Consider the following 24,385-nt stretch of genomic DNA (forward strand, 5'->3'; position numbering starts at 1 on the left):
ACTACCTGTCGGACACTGACAGTAGTGTGAACGCCCCCTTAACAAGCCACAAAGCTTTTGGGAGATTGTCCTATGGACAGATGAGACAAAAATCAAACTTTTTGGCAAGACACATCAGCTCTATGTTCACAGATGGAAAAATGAAGCATATCTTGAAAAGAACACTGTCCCTACTGTTAAACATGGAGGAGGCTCTGAAACATGCTGAAACATGTCATCTGATAAAGGCACCCTTCAGGCCCGAGACAATTGAGGCAGTTTGCTCATGAGGAGGGGGACAAAATACCTGCTGAGAGGGGCAGAAGTCTCACAGACAGTCACAGGAATCGTTGGACTGCAGCAATTGCCTCAAAAGGTTGTGCAACAAAATATTAAGTTACGGGAACCATCATTACTGTCCAGGCCTGGTTCATCAGTTTTATTTTTACAAAAATTCTGTTGAAGCAAAAAGCAACATCTGACTTTCATTTGTTCATTTTCATAGAATTTTTACTTATTATTATATTCAAGTTATTTCTGTGACCATTGTGCGTTTTTCTTTCATTAAACGAGGGGGGCCAACAATTTTGTCCACGTGTATACATAAATGACAATGAATACATTTCTCGTAGCTTTACTGGGACGTTATATGCTCCCCTCTGGGACACTGGACTCCTCTTTGCTCCTGTAAAGCACACGCTAGCCCAGATTTACTATTTGGATTAGGACTAGATTCTGGCATAAATGTGGCATATATTAAACGCATCTAGTTTCAGCTAAAAATTTTCTGACGTTCTAAAGGATTAAAAGCAGCAAAATTGTTTTGTCAAATTGTGGTTCAGCCTCAGTTACCATGATAAACCTAACGCATAGTACCGTGATAAACCTAACGCATAGTACCGTGATAAACCTGACGCATAGTCTTGCATTGGGAGTTTGATGTGACCAACAGACTAATGGAATCCACAATAGATCACATTAACATGCAGGTAGAAAAAAACTAAAAAAATCTCATCTGTATTCTGCAAAAAAATTATTTCAAATGTCACATACGGATATTGCTGCAGATTTGCCATGGGAAGAAACGTGCCTTGTATGGACCTGGCCTAATAAAGCCTTCATGTGACTGACATAAGTCTGTCCTAACTAGGTGTTATAAGACTGTGTTCACACTAATACGGCACATCAACATGTATTGCATTCAATTATTAAATAAAGAATGTGCACGTAAGTCGGTAATTATATTAAAAACATCCATGTGGATAATGAAAAATTAAAAATAGAAGCTAGCAAAGAAATGTCACGCCTGGGTAGATTTCAGTGGCCTGAAGCCTTTCTATATGATGAGCAGCTCTGAATGTGGAAATTCTCTAGATTTTCCTAGGTTTGTCAGGAAACGGCTGAGCAAACACAACACAGGCCGGGTCCGAACTGCAAGTCATCCAAGAAACACAGCCCAACGATGGGAACAGTCACACCCCAGCTGGTTTAGAAGGCTAGCTTCAACAGATGTGTTCCTCTTTGAAACCAAATACCTCTCCATTCCACTCCCCCAAGTCAAAACTCTTAAAATTTAAGTCCCCTCAAAAGTAGTAAATGAGAACTTATGAAGATCTGCCTTAGAATTCTGCATTGTACCATTCCCTCTGTTATTCCTCCTGGAAATGCATGAGTAAATTGATAAGGTGGGTGATGACCACTCTCGTCAATAGGGTAAGTCCCTTCCCTTCTTACTGATTGGAAAGCACTAGCATTAGGGACACATCCCACTGCTAGGCTGAATGGCCACACCCATTTGTCAATTTTATGTATTGTAATCTTTATAATGTTCATCTGTGAGCTCTCTTTATTCAGATTAAAAAAAAATAAAAAATAAAAAAATCTGCATCATGTGTATGGGACTTTAATGCTAATGGTTTGCAGTAGAGATTTTCCACTGTGAAAACTGTATGGAAAACTTATAGATAATCTGAATTATGTGTATGTATCCTAAGGCTGAGTTCAGACAGGGTTTTTTGGTCAGGATTTTGAGGCGGAATCCACTTCAAAATCCTGACCAAAAAAAAACGTCTCACATTAAAATCAATGGGAGACGGTCATTTCTGTTTTTTTTTTCCGTGAGCGGTCTGTTCCGGCTCCTGGAAAAAAGAAGTGACATGCTCATTCTTCAGGCAGATGACGCAGCCAGTTCAGGCTCCGGACATCCGCCTGAAGACACTCCCTCCCGACTAGGTCCATTCAATTGGGCTTAATCCAGAGCGGAGTGCCGCGACTTGATGCCGATGCACTGCATCGGCATCCAGTCGCAACTACTGGTTTTTAGGTCCGGAATCTGAGGGGGCCTCCGCCTCAAAAAACTCCATCTAAACTCATCCTAAAGCACCACGAGAAAAGACAAAAAGGGACGTGAGAAAAACCGCAGCGGAAATGCATCATGGCTTCCCTACTTGCATTATCCCTACACAGAAACGCTGGCGGTTTTCATATAGGTATAATTGACATGCTGCAATTTCCTAAAACTCAACATTTTTGGAAATCACAGCATTTCTGTTACGGCGATTTTTCTGCAATATGTGGCTTGGATTTGCTAGAATCCACTTTGCAGGCACTGAGCAATACTGCAGTTTTTGAGTCTACGCCACATAGGGTCCCGGCCTAATGCCGGATTATACACTGGAGAACCTCTGGTGTACATGCATTACATGGATGTCCATTCACGTCAGTGGCCACCATGTAAGGCTGCATTCACACGAAGTTGTTTTGGTCAGGAAACTGACTTAAATTCCTCCTCCAAAAAAGCCTCACCATACAGTCCTGTGGCGAGACGTTTTTAGGAGGAGGAATTTGAGTCAGTTTCCTGACCAAAACAACTCAGTGTGAATGCAGCCTAACCCTTCATTACCCCATTCAGTGGCTTTCCAATGCTAGCTAGGAAAGTACCCAAGAAGTTATGCAAAGGATACAAAAAATATTTATAAATGAGCCTGCAAAGTTGTACAGACCCATAATATGGTGTCCATATGCTCCTATGACGCCCTACTGTGCACCCATGTGTCTCCAATTGCATACAGACATGGACTTATCCTGGCATCCTCCATCCAAAGCCATATTAGGTAGCCACCAAAGTGCAACACGGTGCCATATGAAGCACTATATGTAGATGGTGTTCGGTTCCATAGTATAGACCCACAGGATCGATTCAATAACACTACCCTGCCTGGATGAGACTTGGTTCACACCTGCGTCAGGGTTTCTGCTTGTTGGACCTGAAAAATGGAAACTCAATCCGATTAAACAGTGGTTACCTGTGGAAAGCATAGGCAATAATGGGGTTCACTGGGAGAGAGAATCTGGCGTGAAGGACTTTTCTCTCCACATTTTTTATGTGGATTTGGGGACGGAATCCAGGTGCAAGTGTGACCCCAGCCTGAACAGGTTAGGATGAAACAGCCATAAATCTGGAAGCCAAATACACCCAAATGCTACAAACCCCAATATTAAGGGACTTGGAGTTTTAGGTATATTCAGGCCCAGACAGAATTGATATTGTACGTGACAATTGATAATATATGCGAGGTATCTAGGCTTCGCATTCGCACAATTCTCAGCTGGAATAAAAAGAACATCTGCTTCTACTACTGTCCGGTGAGATAAGCCCATAAGTATATTTTCTCATATAATAGTTTAGAATATATAGGATTAAGGCATCCAGCTTCATTAAACAGAACTTTCATTACGATTTTTACGGATGATCTGCGCTGTGTCTGGATTTGATACTGGATGACAGCTGTTTCCCTGTGGTGGCAAACGGAAAAACGTCTGGCTTGGATCACATAGACCTGGCATAGTGCTGGTGTCCTGGCCAATCCTAAAGACTATCCAATAGGTGCTAAATGTAACAGCGTCTTGGTCATATTAGGCTTCAATTTATTATATAGGACTGGGTGCAGGTTTATCACTGTTTGTTATCGCTCCAATGTATCTCAATTAGAGAATAACAGAGATGCCCTGTATATACTCTTCTTATATAAAAGGTATGTGTCTCCATGGTTACAGACTACAAACAAACCCTACGCAGTCAGATCCTGGGCTCATATACCCTTCTATCCGCCCTTTACTGTTTACTAATGTACTGAATGTACTATATCTACAAGAAGTGAAGGAGAGATGGAAGATGATGTATGATTATAGGATCAGACTACATTGTTTATTTTTATAGTCCATGGATAGCTTCAATAAGTAAAGAACGTAATGGCACCCTGTTACTTGAATACGTGCTAAAATACAGTAACAAGCACTCTGCTCTACAGTATTATACTGTATCTATAAGCAATCTCACAGACAGATGTATGAATGAACAATAAACGTATATAGGAATGCTTGCACCCAAACACTGCCCAGTGCAATGACCGCTTCGTTTCACTGGACCAACTGAATGGAGATGCTAAAACCATTGACCTGTGCTCGATGTGGGCCGGAAATCAGATTGTGGAAAAAGACCTTTAGCACCATTGGGAAAACAAAGAGAGAAGAGAAGAAAAAAGGAAAAAAAAACCAAAAAAAAAAAACAAAACACCAGAGCAGCAGGGACTCGACTGGCCGGGAGCCTCACCCAAACAGGTCTCTGTATATCAGGGTGCCCTGGAAAAGAAGCCATGGCATCCCGGCGTCCACATAGGCAGGCAGGTCTCAAAGACAGGTATAGAGATTCTCCCTGCCCCGAAGTCGTACACCTCACAGATCTAGGGACGGAGTGAGGGGGGTTGGTAGATAACCACAGAGCAGAGATAAGGAGAGTTCTGCTTTACTTATAACCATGGGCACATAGAGGTGCAGGCAAAATGTATAAAAAAATATAATAATAATAATAATAATAATAATAACAACGGGATTTAGAAGCTGAAAGATTTCTTTAAAAGAGGAAAAGCCCAATAACATGCATCATCGGATAGGCGCTGTCACCCTGAGTTTTTTTGTTTATCCAAATCCATTCAGCCATTCCAGAGATATAAGCCCTTTTAGTGTTGGATATACTAGACAAGTGGGCAGGGTCTCTGTGTGCTGTATGTCATGCAGTGTCACCGGCCACTTGACTAGTAAACCCTAATCTGTATCAACTTTCAAAGGGCTTATATCTTTGGAATGGCTGAACAGATTTGGATAAACAAAACACCAAAATGCTCAGGGAGATGGGGCCCATTACATGAAGTAGGTCATTGGTTTTTACTAAAACCTGGTGACACATGCTCTTTAATGTAGTTTTCATGCAAAAGCAAGATATTACTTCTCCAAAAGATAGGGAATAGCTTACAGGTCAGTGGGGGTCGGACCTCCACTTTCAGTCCCTTCGTATGGAGCGATGCTCGGGCAGCACGTGCACTGCTCCATTCATCTTAATGGGAGATTCTTTTATTTTTACAGAAATTATTTTTACATAAATAAAATGCCCATTATGTAATAACAGTGGGTTGCATCTACTGGAGATATTCATTCCCTGCAACAAATCAGGAGATAATGTATCACCAACACAAATAAATTTATTAAAAAATAAATAAATTAGCTGTGCTGGTTAACAGCGTTTCTTTTCACACTTTTCATGTAAAGTTCCCAATTTTCGTCTATAACTCAGAAGAATATTACACAAGGTAGACAAATGCAGCAAGATGTCGCCGGTAATACGTGGAAGTAGTTCAGCCTCTTTCAGAAAAAGATGATTTTTCTACAATTGTCTTGAGAAACATAGGCCCAAATCTGTGTTTTATCTTATTACCATGGAAACAAGTAAAGAGGTTTCCCCAGCACAACAGAGGCCTGTGTGACAATGAAGATAGCTCACCATTTATCTCAAGCCTGTCAAGATCAAGGACGACGTGTTGTATGAGGACTGCCAGGCACTACTGCACATCATGGCCGGCTAGGCCGCTACACCAGTAGTAGCAAATCACAGGGGTTTAAAGCAGCATGACACCCCAAACCCCAAGTCGAAAGAGACAACCCCTTTATCTCCCCAGTGATCGGGAGTAGAGATGAGCGAATAGTATTCGATCGAATACTACTAATTTGATCAAATACTCGTATCGGTCGAATACCACACAGGAAAATTCCACTGAATTCAATTCAAAAACCTCCTCGTGCTCCTCGTCCTCCTACTTCCGGAACTTGGAGGATCCAATGTGTTGAACTTTGGTTTTATGGAAACCGGAAAAACATTCCCGTTTTTTCCCATAGACTATAATGGTATTCGATATTCGAATGAATACTACTCGTTCATCTCTAATCAGGAGAACTGGAGACTGAATGTCCCTCTAAGGCTTCCTTATGAATGTTCTTGCTTGACCGGCGCTTTATTCATCTCTATGAGGCTACCGGAACTATAATTTCCGGCAGCGCCCACAGCCCCAAGTGAATGGAGAGAGGGTCACATTCACAAGGAGGCCCTAGAGAGACTTTCAGTCTCCTGTTCACCGGGGACCTGGCAATCACTGTCCTGTGGATAGGAAATAAGTGTCCATAATGGGACAACCCCTTTAATACATCACAGGGCCATGGACTGAATTTTGGACTGATGAGTGTCCACTAGAAGTAAGCAGAAGAAAGGACATCAGAGATCTAGAAAACCGCGAGGCAAATGTATTGGAAGATTGTACAAGACCCCAAGAACACGACCAAGTGTGCATCCGAGTTGGGGCCAATTTTGTGGAATTCAGTCAGATGGCACTCAGTGAAACATCCGAATTCATTCACCTCAATGGGGGCTTTTGACCCATTGTGCTCCGATGAAACTGAGCAAGAAAGGACCTTCATCAGAACAGAACAGACCCTCGGAGAGCACACCCTGATGTCCAATGCCGAGCTGCTTATCTTTTATGTCTCTCAATATCTGTCCGAAACTGAAAAACCCTTGTATTATTTTTAACTATATTATTAGAATGATTAATAATTTATAATTAATTAAATTTATGGCTTATTATGTATTTACTTCCATATGACTCACTCAATCACTGGCTTTATAATGAATTAGTATAAGGCTAGGTGGAAAAATCTGCATTGCAGAGTCTGTCTACAAAGCGCAGAGAGAAAAGTCCTGTATGGAGTCCGCATAGGGACCCAAAAGATAGAGAGCCCGTCTGCTAAAAACAGCGACTACCCACCTACACAATATGGGGTTCACCGGTTTTATACCGAAACCGATGGACCCAAGTAATCACTTTTTCAGCAGATGGACTCACCATCTTTTGGGTCCCTATGCTGGCCCAAACAACAGAGAGCTGAACGCTAATGTCAACCTAGTGTTATTTGTGCAGGAGTCAGACTGTGGGAAAAATAAAGGAGGCAAAGTCAGTGGTTTGGCCTGCTAAGTTCACAACCTGGATGTACGAGTACACTATAAGGGCTAGTTCACACAGGCACAGAGGGGGTGGATTATGGTGTGTAATCCACGTCATAATCTGCCACCTCATAATGGTGGTCTATGGAGACCTCCAGGCTACCTTTTTCCGTGAGCAGCGACATGCGAAAAAAAAAAAAAAAAAAAAAAAAAAAAAAAAAGAACTGGGCTGCCCTTTCTTCAGCCCCGTCGTCCGCCTCACGGCAGCAACCTCCGGAGTCAGCCCGTTCATTTGAGCCTACTCCAGAGGGGAAAGCCACGACTGTCAGAAGCCGTGACAGGCGGGTTTTGACCCGAGAGTGAAGCGGCTCCACGCGTCACTCTCGGTGTCAAAATCCACGCTTCCACTCCCCATGTGAACTAACCGATAAGAGATTGTAGGTTTGTTTTTTTTAACACACACACACAAACACCTATTTCTAAGGCCTGGTTTACATCTGCATTCAGTAATCCATTCAGGGAGTCTACATGGGGACTATAGACAATGGGGTCTATGGTGCCTATGCTTGGTAGCTATTGTGCCTCACTATATCTGCCACTTCCAGAGAAGTAGTTCCCAGCCATGGTGCGTACCCCCTGGGACTGCATGGTATAGCACCTGGGGTACACGTACCACAGATTGAGAACCACTGATCTAGAGCAGACAGTGAAGCCCTTGCAAGAGAAAACAAACAAACAAACAAAAAAAACGCCCCTAAAATCTATTACTTTGGAATAAAAAAAAAACATGGATTTTAAAGAAGTTTGTAAAACCCGCTCTACAAGGTACTGTCATTAGTCTGATACAGATTTTCCTGCTGACAGACTCTCTTTAAAAGGGGGATTTAATTGAAAACTGGATGATCGTGGTGGGGGGGTTCAACCATTAGGTCCCTCAACACAGAGCTGTAGCACATAAAAGAACAGACAGCATGTGACACATTATATAATATATATATAATATCCTACGTGCACACAACAAAAAAAAATAACAAGCCAGATCTAACAGATTATCCTGAAAGTTCTCTCACCGACTGACATTTATTGGTAATTTATGGTGGCCTTGACCATCCACATAAGGTAAAGTGCTCCTGGCTTTGATGAGAGACTTTCTATTACATTAAAACCATCATAACATAAAAGAGAGACTGCACTGACATTGAACATGTAAAAGTCAATAACACGAATTCTATTAACTTTATTAGCTAACCTTACTTATATCTCAGTGTGTAAAATAATAAGGAGACGCATTATTGTGGCTTTGTCCATTGAGAACCATGAAAAAAAAAAAAAAAAAAATTTACTTGTAGCTTCACATGGAAGGAAAAAAAAACCAAAAACATCCATAGGGGATGAGTACTGAGAGGTGGGTTTCCAATACTAAGAAACTGATGAGGTCATGAATATCAGATCAGTAGGGTCCAACACTTGACACTGCTGCTGATCAGCTTGGGAGTTCTTTGGTCTCCATTTACCAAATACAGTGCCATATACTGAATAGTGGCTGCCCTTGGTATTGCAGCTCAGCTTCATTCATCTGAATCACGTAACACATGAACATATTGTCACAGGCCTGTGATGTGGAGGCGGCACTGACCCAAGCACCAAGGCCTTTTAAACAATTAATCTGCAGCTTTAATATTAATAACCTAAGGATACAATATTAATTTTAATTTTTTTTTAATTAGTTTAACAAGTAGGAAATTATAGGTGTCCTAATTATATACAAATCCATCTCTCATAAAAGACATTGGAAATGAAGAGGAATTGGAGGTGGAATTCCATCACAAAATTCCACAGAATTTGCACCAAGATTGTGCAGGACATTAAAGTTTTTTTTCTCTGCTGCATTCCCTGAAACAATGGGAGGCAGAATCAGGACAGAATGTAACGGTGACTCGGGAGTCTAATTCTACCTGGTGAACAGGGGACTAAGGGTGGCCAAAGGCAGTCAATATTTCAATCTATGGGAGCCTTCACACGGAGTTTACGCTCCGCTCATTCTGACACGTCAACACGTGTCAAAGTGCCAGCTGTAAAACACAATCCCATAGACTTCAATGTGTGCCGGTTTTACACGTGATACACATTGAAATCAATGGGAGTCTTTTAAACCCATTGATTTCAATGTGTAGCATGCGTAAGACCCATTGAAGTCTATGGGATTGTGTTTTACAGCGGTCACTATGACACGTGTTTACGTGTCAGAATGAGCGGAGCGTGAACTCCGTGTGAAGGCTCCCTATGGTTGTACGACAGAAGGCAAATGATAAGCATCCTAGCAATGGACTTGGAGCCCAGAGAAGCTCAGAAACAACCCTTGAGAAAACTGATGACTTCGCTTTTGGAAAACAGAGACGGAAGACACAGATATAATCAGGGAAAACATTTTCACAACTTGACAGATGAGAAAGCCTTAAGGCCCTACAGATTATTAACTGGTGATTATTCTTAGAAGGAACAGATTTTCAGGAATTTCTAAAAAGCGTTTTTCCACCATGTACATTTATGGTATATTAAATTACATAGGTCACAGATCTTTGATGGTGACTCCCGTACCACAAAGGTTCCTGAAAATGCGATAAAGAGGTGGTTAAGCATTAAAGGTCACTACTATCTATTATAGTAAGTGAAGGACTTACCTTCCCTGTTCCTAAATCCCCTATTCACTATAGTGAAGAATGATTTGGAGGTGGCCAAGGACAATGTATTGGACACCCTCATCATAACTGGTGGGGTCCCAGTGGATGAAACTCCATCACCCGGGCATTTATAGTATATCCAATCAATATTCAATGAAAGTTTCTACTGGAATAGAGAAAAATCTAGTAAAATGTAGAAAAATTCTAGTAGTGAAATGCAAAATGCTGGACTACAGACCAATGCCTACTATACAAAGCAAGGTGACCTGAATTTTATTGCAATATTCATGCCGGTAGCAGGGTTGTTGTTTTCAGGGCACCATTACGCCCACGGTTCTGTACATTTGAGGGTTTATATACCACACACAAAATACACAAGTACAATACTAACAGTGACCGACTGGTGCAGTGGGATAGAGGGCCCTGCCCGCAAGAGCTCGGTTCACATCTACGTTCAGGCCATTACGCTCCCTTCTCCACATGAGAAAAGTCCTGCAAGCAATACCCTGGCAGGTTGCTAGAAACTGCGCTTTTTATTCCGCTGATAAATGAACCGACGCTGTCAGTGTTTTTGCTTGTTTTTAGCAGGGCCTGGCTGTGAAAGGGTTATTCATTCCTGTACAGCGCACTGCGAGGGACTATGACTATGCTGTATTTGAGAATGAAGTGAAAGAGGAGAGGCCTGGGTATCCCATGGGCATTTTATAATGAAGCTTTGTAAACCATCATCAGCCAGAGAAACGCGCTGAGCCAGCATGTTATGAACAGAGAGACGAGAAGGATTGAGGGGAGAGATGGAGAAACGTGAGTAAGGCAAAAACTAGACGGAGGATGAGGAATGACTTGTGGAAAGCAGAAAATAGCACCGTAGATTGCAGGAAGAGAACGTCAATAAATCAGAAAAGCACATAAAAAGGATGAAATCGGCCGGCGCGCCATCGCCGGTGTCCCATGTAGGCCCACTAAACGGTACTTAGACTTCCTTTTATGATGGTTCTTTTGTCCTAAAATACCCAACGTAGCTGCTAAAATAATGGAAAAACACTTTAGGGAAACATTTTCTCACCCTTGTTCAAAGTTTTCAGCGCCAGCACTGATGTAGGTATTGTGTCCATAACACGCCTCTAAAACTGGCCATTATCGGAACAATAATCGCCATGCTACAAAACCCATTAAAGTGTTAAAACGCAGAGAACTGCGCCCTGAACCCACTGACAATTCAGATACCTGCACATCAGTTTTCCAAGGTGTGGTTTGTCTTGAAAAACTGGTCATTAAAGGAGTCTGTATTGTTTTTTTTTTGTTTGTTTTTTTTGACACAGCAATTTTCCTGCGCTTTTTTCCCCTATAATGAAACACCATGTTGCTCTTGATAAAAAGCCTAGAACTGTTGTGTGAAGTATAGGCTTTGTGTACAATATTGCAGCTCAGCTCTAGTCACCTGAACAAGGCTAAGCTGCAATACTAGTTGTAGCCATCGGACAAGAGTGGTGCCATTTCTGGATAAAAGATAGAACCAGACAGCCCTACAGACCATGTTTTCATTCCATCATCAATACATGTGAAAAAGGTGTTTTGTGTCCTATTCACTTGCTTTGAATAATTATACATCCAAAGTAATTATTATTATTATTATTTTTGAGGTTTCCGTGTCGAAAAACCAGAGATTATCCTCCCCACCAAATTACATTAAGCCCAGATCCAGTGCGGATTTACTGCTCAATCCTCACCAGAAATCTGACTCATTTGAGGATTACCGCCATAGATTATCTACCAAATCCAAGGAGGATCTGTCTGTGGCAAAAAAAATTTCAAAACACCTACAAAAAAAACTATTTAAGGCTGGGGCCCCACGTTGCGGAAACGCAGCTTTTTTCTGTTTCAGATTTTGTTGCATTTTTTTGAGTCAAAGCCAAGAATGGATCCTAAAGGAATTAACAATATATAGGAAGCTCTTATAGTTCTGTCTTCTGTTCCATCCACTCCTGGCTTTGGCTCAAAAAACTGCAAAAAAAAAATAAAAAAAAATCTGCATTTCCGCAACGTGAGGCCTTAGCCTAAGGCTGAGGCCCCACGTTGCAGAAACGCAGCTTTTTTATTTCAGATTTTGTTGCTTTTTTTGAGCCAAAGCCAGGAGTGGATAAAGTAGAAGGTAGAAAGAGCTTCCTATACATTTCCCAATCCCTTTGTGGTCACTTCTGGCTTTGGCTCAAAAAAAAAAAAAAAACAAACAAAAAACAACAAAACAACTTATCCATTGATGGGTTAGGTCAAATGCACACAAACATATGAGTCTACGGTTCCAGGTGAAAACAATATCCATGGGCCATTCGTACCTTCCACTAACCCATACATTTTATTGATGATCTTGAGCAGTCATGGCCATGAGTCTTGCCATAAGTTATCACAGTTGCGTGTAACGGGCCACGAGAAAGGAATGGGTAAGTGTGCTAGCCGTAAAAAACATGGCTAGCACATTGACAAGGCACACGGACAAGTGCATGGGGACTATAGCTTTGCTTTCCTGATTTCTACTCCAACTAGTATAGGAAGGGAAGGTTTCTGATACAGAAAGCCACCGCCTAACCAGAAACAAAAAATAGTAGCACTGAAAGTGGAGATAGGTGGCTTACTTAATGCCATGTTCATAAGGCCTGATCCACATCTATGTTCAGGTTTCCGCTTTATCTGCATAAAAAAGCAGTTACCTAAGAAAACTTCTGGACCCCATAGACTATAATGGAGTCCGTGTGGTTTCAGCACAAAAAATACGGAGAGAAAGTTGCTGCTTGCAAGACTTTTCTATTTGCATACTTTATGCGGAGAAGGGAACGGAACGGCTCGAACGCAGAAGTGAACCGGGCCGACAGAAGCTGAAACTCCGATTCCAATCAAGGATTGGCCAGCACATCAGCACCATTGTAATTCAATGAACAGAATCTGCAAAGAACCTGCTGCTATAATAAAACCCTGCGCTGCACAAACGGAATGAATGCGGTATAAAATACCAAATATAATAACACAAGTGTGGAATCTAAATAATCCTACAAATGTGAACTCGGACTAAAACACATATAGAATAACTACGGTATTTTTTTTTTTACCCTTTTTGCTATGATATATGGCAGACCATGAGCAAAGAAATTTTTTTTAATTTTATAGTCACTTTAGAAATGACTGACAATGATCTCATACCCCGAACTAAGTGCTGACTTGTCAAATGCTATGAAGTAATATCCGAGACAATTTTTCTGATCTGTATTTCCCCAACCCGTTTAAGGTTACGTCATGTGTAGCTTTACATAGAACAAAAAAATAAAACATCGGGTATAAAGCACAAGAACAATTGTGTACTGTAATCGATAATCTTTAATGTCCTGCTACCTGGCAATTTCACTGTTGTCAGGCCCTTAAAACAATCCTATTTCCACCATACCCCTATACAGAAGTGCAGCACTCCTAGAAGTAGACCGGCCGGCCAGACCACTTTGTGAAACGTACACCATGTTCATTATGGATTATAGATACGTACACAGATAAGCCAACTCCGGAAATACACATACAGTAGCGCCTCTGTGTTCTCGGATGTGAAACAAAAGATTTATAGTAACGCATTTCTTTTTCAATTTTTTTAAGCAGCACGGTGGCTCAGTGGTTAGCACTGCAGTGCTGGGGTCCTTGGTTCAAATCCTGCCAGGGACATCTGCAAGGAGTTTGTATGTTCTCCCCTTGTTTGCGTGGGTTTCCCCAGGGTACTCCGGTTTCCTCCCACACACCAAAGACATACTGAGAGGGACTGTAGATTGTGAGCCCTATATGGGACAGTGACTGTCAATGTCCGTAAAGCGCTATGGAATATGTTGGCGCTATACAAGCATAATAAATAAATATAAATTTTTAAAATTAATTTAAAAGAGATTTCCGGGACTAAGACATTGATGATCTATCCTCAGGACAGGTCACCAATACCAGATCAGTAGGGGTCTGACAACCAGCACCCCTGCCGATCAGCTGTTTGAAGAGGTTACCACTTTAGGATGAGCGTTGTGGCGCCTACACTGAAAACCAAGCACAGCAGTGTACAGTGTATAGTGGCTGTTCTTGGTATTGCAGCTGCAAATAGGCTCTTACCGTCTACCTTACCGCATCATCACCTGGCATATAACTCCTATAAGAGGTCTTCGATCACAATCTACCAGACATTTAGCTATCATTAGAGGCTTCTCTTATTTCAGACAAGTTGACAACAGAAGCCAAGTGATACTGTAAGCTGTTGTCTATCTACATCTATTTTAGGTCTTCCATATATCCTGGCTCAGTCTTTAAAATTGGACAATTTTTATCTTAAAGAGTCTAATGCTGTGTATGAAAAACAAAAAAAAAAAAAAAAAAAAAGAGTCTTGCACTCTACATTATGTGTTAAAGGAACTTGGTTTTCCTGTATATCGCTATATAGGTCATATCATTGCTCATAAAGATAGCCAGGAAATGTGCAATTTCTTCTAAAGAGACCACCTAAATGGAAGGACAACCTACAGATAAACAACTGGGCGGCCAAATCAATGGCTCTGAATTTTAACACCCCACATAATAACAAGTGTGAATATGACACGCGCTCTATTATTTTAGCTCTATTGATATGAAACCGTAGGACCCCTTTAACCAAAAATCACAGAAATTCCACCATGGACTCACAAATAGAATCCTTCTGTGAGGCATTGTACCAGGGAGAGACCCTCTCGGAATAGTAAGTAGATGGCAATTATATGCTCTTTCAGCCTATGCTAATCCTACACAATTGTACATAAATTTGGCAATGGCGTGCTTTTGCCTACATGGTTCAGCGAGCTCCATATTACTTTGCAGGCATGACAGAAAGCAAGGCCTTTATACAGTAGCCTACGTACGGGCATATTCACACAGCATACAAATAGTGTGAGATTTTTCAAAAGAAAGGTCTCATTCACACGGCCATATCCTCCGGAGCTGTGATCGAGTACCCATAGAGGTGTTTGGGGCATTATTTAACCTCTATATTTCTGTAACTTCATGCATAGGTTTTCTGCAAAAAAATTAAATAAAAATTGTACGAAACTCCACTGAAATCCTTATTACGGACGTATTCTGCACAAGAAGCTTTGCTTTTAGGGTACAATATCGTTGACCTACAATACCCTATGAAATACTACAGTACGGAGTTGCTGGGGAATCCACGTGCTGCCGTATATAACTCTGCTAGTGCGCGAGAGTTAAGGCCCCGTTCACACGGGGAACAGGACCGCGTATTTTAGTCCTGATTCTGATGTGGGAAGCCGCCTCAGAATAGGATCAAAATGCGCCTGCCACGACTTCCTGCTCCAGTGTAGGCTCAAATGAATGGGTCTAGTCCGGAGGCGAACGCCGGGGCTGACTAAACCACGGAATCCGCTTGAAGAAAGGAAAGCTTATTTCTTTTTTTCTGTGAGCCGGAACATACCGCTCACGGAAAGAAGGAAGCTAGCGGTCTGCATAGACCTCCATTGTGAGGAGGTGGATTCGGCGTCAAAATCCGCCCCCTCCTGCCCCGTGTGAACAAGCCCTAAGACCACACAGCGACTCTGGCTACAACTCCTGTCAAACAACCAAAGATTGCCGTGTCCTCCTACGACTTCTTGATGAAAGTAAGGCTAGGGCTGCAAAGCGACTACAGCTGCAAAGATTGCTCTGTTGCCCTACAATTCCCTATGTAATGCAAGTGAATAGAGTTACAATGCGACCCCTCCCATGGGTCTGATGACAATGACTTCTAGTTGCAAAAAAAATTAAATATTGAAGCGCGTTCTGATTTTTTTTTTTTTATAGAGGTCAATGCAACTCCATTCACTTACAATAGTAGAGAAGTCACATAACGAAACAGCGATCCAGGAGTCACAGTCAAAGCAGACACGTAGTCCTGGCCTATAGAGTACAGGCAATGACCCTAGTAGCCAATGAGGCTTGTAATATATTCTCAAACCTACCCTAAATGAAAAAGTCGCCATTTAAATGGTTGCCTTTGGAAACGCTGTTATATTTCTTTAGGCCTCAAGCACAAAATCGTAATTTGTCAGCAATTGTGGAGCCATACATTGCTACGGGCCCATACACACAGCCATAGAAGGGTTCCGCAGATTATGAAGCATGTCCTATATCTGTCCGTATCGGGGGCATATACCAGTGTGGGGATCATACAGGATCCATGATGGAGGATGACGTTACTGATGCAATGCAGACATGTTTAAGTGCGGATTAGTATTTGTGGACCGTAAATCTACTACTACTGTCGTACACACGAGGCCCTACACTAGTCATCCTAAAAAAAATAACTCCATTGTGACCAATTTTACTGAGTACATAGCCCCACAACTTTGGCACAAATCTGCTTGCTCCATGTGACAATGACAGGCACTTTCTACAACATGTTTACCTCATGAGATGTGATCATGTGAAATAGAAAAATAGAAACACCTGACACGGCCATATTTACCAGAGCTGCACACTCCAGCTAAACTGACTGGAAATACCTTCATGGAAAAATAATAACACGCCTCAGCGAGACCTCAGACTATACCGAGTCCTCATGCGTCACAATGTCCCACGGAAAAAGATCCTAATATATAAAGCTGTTCATGACAGCAAAACCTTTCAACCACGTTAAAGATGTCAGCGGGTGGCGACCATGACAGTATGGTGTGCCTACCTGTGACATGTCTGAGAAGGCTTCAATGTCCACTTCAAAGCACAGCACCATACACTGCATATCAGCCATACTTGGTGTTTCAGATCAATTGGCTGCCAATACATGTTCGGTTTCTGTCAGCCATTTATAATGCCAATATCAGGCTGACTTTCGTTACGTTCTACATTCCTCTTAAAATCGGTGGTGATGGCAGTCCTTCAAGGAGGACAATTCGCTTTGCCATTTTTGGCAGAATCCTGTGGGACCCCATTATAGTCTATGGGGTCAGCAGGTTTCTGTGTGTAACCGCAGACTTGAAGGACGGAAACCCGAACGCAACTGTGAACCTAGCGCAAGTCTGCTGGATACTTTACGCCTGTGGTCGCCTGAAAATATCAATGTTTGGTACTATCGGCTGGTCATCCTCCAATTCCTGATTGGGCAAATGAATGGTTAATGGTGATGATGGAGTCAATCCTGTGAATGATCCCATCATCGATTGGATAGCCACATCTCGGTCACCCATAGTCTAATGTGTATAGCCACCTATAGTTGAATGTGACACCATTGACTTAACAAGGGGCCTCTGGAAACAACATCTCAGAGACATTTCTGGGTGCCAGTCCAGTGCCCACCAACTTGATATTGAAATGATCAATATCCTAGTCTAAGAAAATCCCTAAATAATATACTGAGAAGTATCACGTGACAGCAAAAATATTTGTCGCCGACCAATTCCTCCGTACAACTGAATTGCCTTGTTTCTCAGGATGTACATGGGAGTTCTGCAAACCCATTCAGTTATATGGGAAAGAAATTGTCGTAACAAATCTGCGGCGTGATCCTACAGATCCTACATTTGGCGCTGAAGACGAGACTACGTGGTGTGTCTTTCGCTTATAGACATGTTGAAAAATAAAATACTGGGTATTCCATAGTAGTGGTTGTGGTTAAAGGGGAACCCAAGTATAAAACCATACATTTCCGTAGTTATTTTCCAATAGTGAGCCCTTAAAATTGAAGAATGAACAGTCTATAGAAGTGTAGACAACCCAAAAATAAGTTCCGGCAGCGTCCTTGCAAACACTCAGTTGCCACAGATGACCACATTGGTGATTCTTGAACGGTCACCATCAATGCCATATGTTGCTGACCACATTTTCTGAATTTTCACATTGATAACTTGTAAGTTATTTTTCTGACATAGACCATGTGTGATGGAGGCCTAGCAGGAGAAACTACAGCAACACAAAATCTGTATTTGGACGCATGGATGTTGGGTGTAAACATATTACAAGGTTACAACAATTGTAACTAGAAAAATATGTTATGCTTACAATTTTACTAGGAGTATCTCAATATTGATAAAGCAGCTGGAATACGAGGGTTATAAAAAGTCAGGTTATTCAGTATACACAATGACATCGCTCCTGACAATCCATGTCAAAGATCATGGCTTTATAGAAGAGTTGGAGAAAGAACCTGCAATCTATGGGGAAAGGGAGATCACCTAAGCCAAGGTGCTATATAGTAAGAAGGGATCACAGTCATGTCCAGTCACCTACGTTGATGGAGAAATAAAAAAAATTCTACTCTACGTGGGTGGTTTATATATAATATATACACTTACACATATTGGCGGTCACATATAATACGTAACTTAGTAACTTCAGTATTCTGAGATGGTTGAGAGGTTCAGCCTTTGATTCGCGGAATATAGATATAAGGGATTATTTACTATACATGGAGCACAGTATATAACACACATTTATATATAACACATATATAACACACATTTATATATATCATATATACACACATATAAGCACAATATATAAACCGCACTTGATATTATCCCCACCCCATCACCCATACAACTAATTTTCCAAAAAAAATCAGTCATTACCTTCAGCCAAAACCTCGTCCACTGTCACCTGGTGCCTCCCAATGTTAAATACTCTGCCAATGTATCCAGTCCCCAGGCCGCTGGAAGACCCACCGCCAACTCCAGGTCCAGATCCACCCAATTCACGCCGGGAGTCAAAGAACTTCTTCATGTTCATGACCCCCCAAAGAAGACTTGAGCAGCAAAAACAATTGTATCCTCTTCCTCTGGATCAGGCCAAATGATTCATTCAAATGTCTCCCCACCCCAGATACCGGTGATGTGTGTGCCAAAATAAATATAAAGGAGGGATCTGCTGCAGCAATGCAATCCAGGAGAAGAAATCCGGGTGTAAAGCTAGAAATTCGGGTGACAACCCTAGAGAGAAAGAGAGAGAGCACTAGTGCTTGTCTAGCATTGCACCCTGCATAGGAGATGGATTGGAGGTGTCACCCATTAATAGTTAGAGCAATGGGTGTAGTCTGTGCTCCCCATAGACACACATCACAAGGGTCCCCCCCTCTCCAAATTACAAGGCAGCCAGCAGGGGAGTGAGATGCTCTGCAGCGCTGAGCTCCATGGAGAATTAGATGGGATATTGTGTATGGGGACAGCACAGCAGCTGATAACTGGGTCTTAACCAGGAAATGAACCTGAACAGGAAATGACTTAGATTTACCAAAATCCTGCCCCCTCCTCCCTATCCCTTATGCCGATCAGCAACTAGCCTCATCATCAGAATATACGAGCCCCCCTCCCCGCCTCGGAGGTGCCCCTTCCCAATGGACAGCGCCGGCTCCGAGTGCGCAATGAGTGTGCAAGCAGCTGCACGGCAAAAGCCTCGGCTACAAGAGTCTATTACCCAGCCGCGCAATGCACGCTGGGACATGTAGTCTTACGGCACGCTGCTTTATGAGGCATGGCCTGCGCACGAACTACAATTCCCGAGAGTCTGCGCTGAGCCATCTGCCTGTCCTTCTGTATGTACGCGGTAGCGCTGTGTTCTCTTACCTGAGCCTTGTGTACATGACCTACATACTGTGGTGTGGGCCACACAGCTCTGACCTTTCCCAGCAATGGCCTACCAGACTATAGTGCAGCCCCCTAGTGCCTGTACTGCAGGGGTGACAATATTAGGAGTACCCCTGATAATGAATGAAATGCTGAATTCTGTGGGGAGCTGGTGATGTCAGCCATGGGCATGGACCTATTGACCACAAGTAGGCTAGGGCTACACAGTCCCCAAAGATTGAAGTTTTACCTTGTGACTCCTTCACTAAGTTAAGTGAATGGAGTCTTATTACAACCCTGAGGATGCTTCGGCTACAACTCCTAGTCTCCTAGAAGTCATGATCGCAACATCATTGAGATAGCAATGCGACTCCATTCATTTGCATTGGTGAAGGAGTCTCAAGGCGACATAGTTATCTTTGGTCGCACGATAGGAGTCACAGCCAAAGTCGCCGTGTCCCCGTAACCTTATGCTGACTAGAGTGGGGCATGAGACTATGATGAATATCTTCAGTACCCTTATACACAGTCCAGTCATATAAATGTGACCACTGCCTACGTTAAATAACCAGTCGCAGAAGGCGCGTGTCATCAGCCATCTGGGTGCACTCATCATTGTGGAAGGCACGATGGATCAACACAAGTATGCATCTATCCTTGCGGATCATGTTCACCCCTACATGCGAATTGTTTTTCCTCAGGATGATGGCATCTACCAGCAGGACAATGCAACGTGTCATAAAGCTCGCAGTGTACGTGCGTGGTTCGAGGAGCACCCGGATGAGTTTACCGTACTCCCTTGGCCAGCAAGTTCCCTGGACTTGAACCCAAACGAGAATCTGTGGGACCACCTCGATCGGGTTGTTCGCACCATGGATGCTAAACCACGTAACCTAGTGCAGCAGGCCACGGCACTGGAGTCGGTATGGCTCAACATCCCAGTGACATCATCACAACATTCCCTCTCTTCCTGCACGTCTCGCAGCGGTCCGCTCTGCCAAAGGTGGTTATTCTGGATTTTGATAGGTGGTCACATTAATCTGACTGGACTGTGTAGGAAGTCTGCCCTAGAGGGATTGTGTGGCCATCAAGTTCCTTAGGGTGTGTGTCTATACATGGCCGCCAATAATCATATGAATATACTGTATACTTCATGAGCAAGCACCCTTACCCCTTTGCAACCTGTGACTACCACTTCTGGTGCAGCTGACCTGGACTGGTGTTACTTGACAGCCATTATGGTAGAAGCCAGAAACCAGACTAAGCTTCAGCAAAGGGAGGCCATCGATGTTCATCCTTGCAGGGCCTTGTGACTCGGAGGATTGTGCTAAGACTTTGGGATGCCTTCTCATTTTGGTGTGGTCTTGCAATAGACTACACCCATGTGTACTTTTTTAGTAATACTTAAAGGGGGATTTCCTATTTCATCTGTTTATCCCTTGTCCACAGTTTAAAGAGGACCTTTCATCAGATCGGGCACATGCAGTGTTATATACTGCTGGAAAGCTGACAGTGCGCTGAATTCAGTGCACTGTCGGCTTTCCCGATCTGTGCCCCGGGTAAAGCGCTATTGGTCCTGGTACCGTAGCGCTTTACAGTCAGAAGGGCGTTTCTGACAGCCAGAGACGTCCTTCTGCCCAGCAGCGCCTATTGTGCTGTACTGTGGAGCGGGGAGGAACTCCCCCCTCCCTCTGCTCACAGTGCTCGTCCATAGACGAGTATTATCAGGAGAGGAAGGGGGGAGTTCCTCCCCGCTCCACAATACAGCACGATAGGCGCCACGAGGCAGAAGGGCGTCCCTGGCTAACTGTCAGAAACACCCTTCTGACACTAAAGTGCTACGGTACCGGGACCGATAGCTCTTTATCCAGGGCACAGATCGGGAAAGATGACAGTGCGCTTAATTCAGCGCCATGTCAGCTTTCCAGCAATATATAGAACTGCCTGTGCCCAAATCGGTGAAAGGTCCTCTTTAAGTTGCAGATTGATGGGAATCTGACTGGTGGTTAGTACCCCTCTCTGAGTGAATGGATGGACAGAAAGATGCCAACCACCCCCCTTCCCCGGTCAGTTCATTTCAATGGGGCTGCCTGGAGCACTGTATTTCAGCTATATTCTGTGGCCCTATTGCAGTGAATGGAGCAGAGGTTCACCTGTCCTACCATTCAGAACCGAGAACTAAACTCCCCCATTCTCATGATTTTCAGTAACCCCAATGGTGAGACCGCACCAATCTGCAACATTTCCCGCATAGCAGTGTTACCCCCATCAATATTGTAGTGTACTTTTTTACATTTTTTTCTTTTAGTTTGAGACTATAGAGGATATCTGTGGGGCGTAATATAGAACGTCATTATAGACTAATAGATGCACCATTACTTTGAAAAGGGTATTTCCAGAAAATGTGCAAATAAGGCTTGACTGCAATGGGGGTATGTTAAAATCGCCAAGGGCGCCATCTCTAGGTTTGAATCGTCACTCCTGTACACTTGATTGACAGTTTCTTCGTATCCTAAAGTTAGTTATAATAATAAATTTTATTTCTATAGCGCCAACATATTCCGCAGCGTTGTACAATTTGTAGGGTTCAAATACAGACAGAAAGATACATTACAAAGAAAATCATTTCACACAATGGGACTGAGGGCCTTGCTTGCAAGAGCTTACAATCTATGAGGTAGAGGGGGTGACACAAGAGGTAGCAAGTTTGATGCTTGCTGAACTCCCACGCATGCACCTAGAGGCTCTGACACTTCCCCATTCCACTTGAGTCTCATTTTCATATTTCTAAAAAATAGCTTGGGTCAGGGGACTCAATCTATAAAGACGTGGACCACACGGTGTAACACACGGATCCCAGTGGAACTACAGTCCTATGAAAAAGTTTGGGCACTAGAAAAGTGACATTAATATTTAGTAGATCCTCCTTTTGCAAAGATAACAGCCTCTAGTCGCTTCCTGTAGCTTTTAATCAGTTCCTGGATCCTGGATGAAGGTATTTTGGACCATTCCTCTTTACAAAACAATTCAGTTCAGTTAAATTTGATGGTCGCCGAGCATGGACAGCCCACTATCAAATGATCTGAAAACAAAGATTGTTCAGATCAGTTTAAAAAAGCCTGACAGAAGACGAACCCCATTATAGTCATATACAGTCTTATGAAAAAGTTTGGGCACCCCTATTAATCTTAATCATTTTTAGTTCTAAATATTTTGGTGTTTGCAGCAGCCATTTCAGTTTGATATATCTAATAACTGATGGACACAGTAATATTTCAGGATTGAAACGAGGTTTATTGTACTAACAGAAAATGTGCAATATGCATTAAACCAAAATTTGACCGGTGCAAAAGTATGGGCACCTCAACAGAACAGTGACATTAATATTTAGTAGATCCTCCTTTTGCCTCTAGTCGCTTCCTGTAGCTTTTAATCAGTTCTTGGATCCTGGATGAAGGGATTTTGGACCATTCCTCTTTACAAAACAATTCAAGTTCAGTTCAGTTTGATGGTCGCCGAGCATGGACAGCTTCAAATCATCCCACAGAAGTTCAATGATATTCAGGTCTGGGGACTGGGATGGCCATTCCAGAACATTGTAATTGTTCCTCTGCATGAATGCCTGAGTCGATTTGGAGCGGTGTTTTGGATCATTGTCTTGCTGAAATATCCATCCCCGACGTAACTTCAACTTCGTCACTGATTCTTGAACATTATTCTCAAGAATCTGCTGATACTGAGTGGAATCCATGCGACCCTCAACTTTAACAAGATTCGCGGTGCCGGCATTGGCCACACAGCCCCGAAGCATGATGGAACCTCCACCAAATTTTACAGTGGGTAGCAAGTGTTTTTCTTGGAATGCTGTTATTTTTGGACGCCATGCATAACGCCTTTTTGTATGACCAAACAACTCAATCTTTGCTTCATCAGTCCACATGACCTTCTTCCAAAATGAAGCTGGCTTGTCCAAATGTGCTTTTGCATACCTTAGGCGACTCTGTTTGTGGCGTGCTTGCAGAAACGGCTTCTTTCTCATCACTCTCCCATACAGCTTCTCTTTGTGCAAAGTGCGCTGTATTGTTGACCGATGCACAGTGACACCATCTGCAGCAAGATGATGCTGCAGCTCTTTGGAGGTGGTCTGTGGATTGTCCTTGACTGTTCTCACCATTCTTCTTCTCTGCCTTTCTGATATTTTTCTTGGCCTGCCACTTCTGGGCTTAACAAGATCTGTCCCTGTGGTCTTCCATTTCCTTACTATATTCCTCACAGTGGAAACTGACAGGTTAAATCTATGAGACAACTTTTTGTATCCTTCCCCTGAACAACTATGTTGAACAATCTTTGTTTTCAGATCATTTGAGTGCGGGCTGTCCATGCTCGGCCTACCATCAAACTTAACTGAACTTGAATTGTTTTGTAAAGAGGAATGGTCCAAAATCCCTTCATCCAGGATCCAGGAACTGATTAAAAGCTCCAGGAAGTGACTAGAGGCAAAAGGAGGATCTACTAAATATTAATGTCACTTTTCTGTTGAGGTGCCCATACTTTTGCACCGGTCAAATTTTGCTTTAATGCATATTGCACATTTTCTGTTAGTATAATAACCCTCATGTCAATCCTGAAATATTACTGTGTCCATCAGTTATTAGATATATCAAACTGAAATGGCTGCTGCAAACACCAAAATATTTAGCGCTAAAAATGATTAAGATTAATAGGGGTGCCCAAACTTTTTCATAGGACTGTATTACCTATCCTTGATGTATAGGTGATACACTAGGACAACTCACTACACCTTA

The 24,385-nt window shown here is 42.6% G+C and overlaps 1 protein-coding gene across 3 annotated transcripts in view; it reads right to left on the reverse strand.

Moving 5' to 3' along the window:
- Nucleotides 1-19,398, reverse strand: part of AAK1 (AP2 associated kinase 1) — a 112,991-nt gene extending 93,593 nt beyond the window's left edge. Inside the window, exon 1 of one of the 3 annotated variants that reach the window (XM_075273015.1) lies at nucleotides 18,591-19,398. In XM_075273015.1, the coding sequence (XP_075129116.1) occupies nucleotides 18,591-18,747 (157 nt within the window). In that variant the 5' untranslated portion in view covers nucleotides 18,748-19,398. The remainder of the gene's footprint in view (nucleotides 1-18,590) is intronic. The other 2 variants (XM_075273016.1, XM_075273018.1) reach the window with 2 other exon arrangements.
- Between the last annotated feature and the right edge of the window lie 4,987 nt (nucleotides 19,399-24,385).

This window comes from Leptodactylus fuscus, chromosome 5, assembly GCF_031893055.1.
Source record: "Leptodactylus fuscus isolate aLepFus1 chromosome 5, aLepFus1.hap2, whole genome shotgun sequence".
Classification (NCBI taxonomy): domain Eukaryota; kingdom Metazoa; phylum Chordata; class Amphibia; order Anura; family Leptodactylidae; genus Leptodactylus; species Leptodactylus fuscus.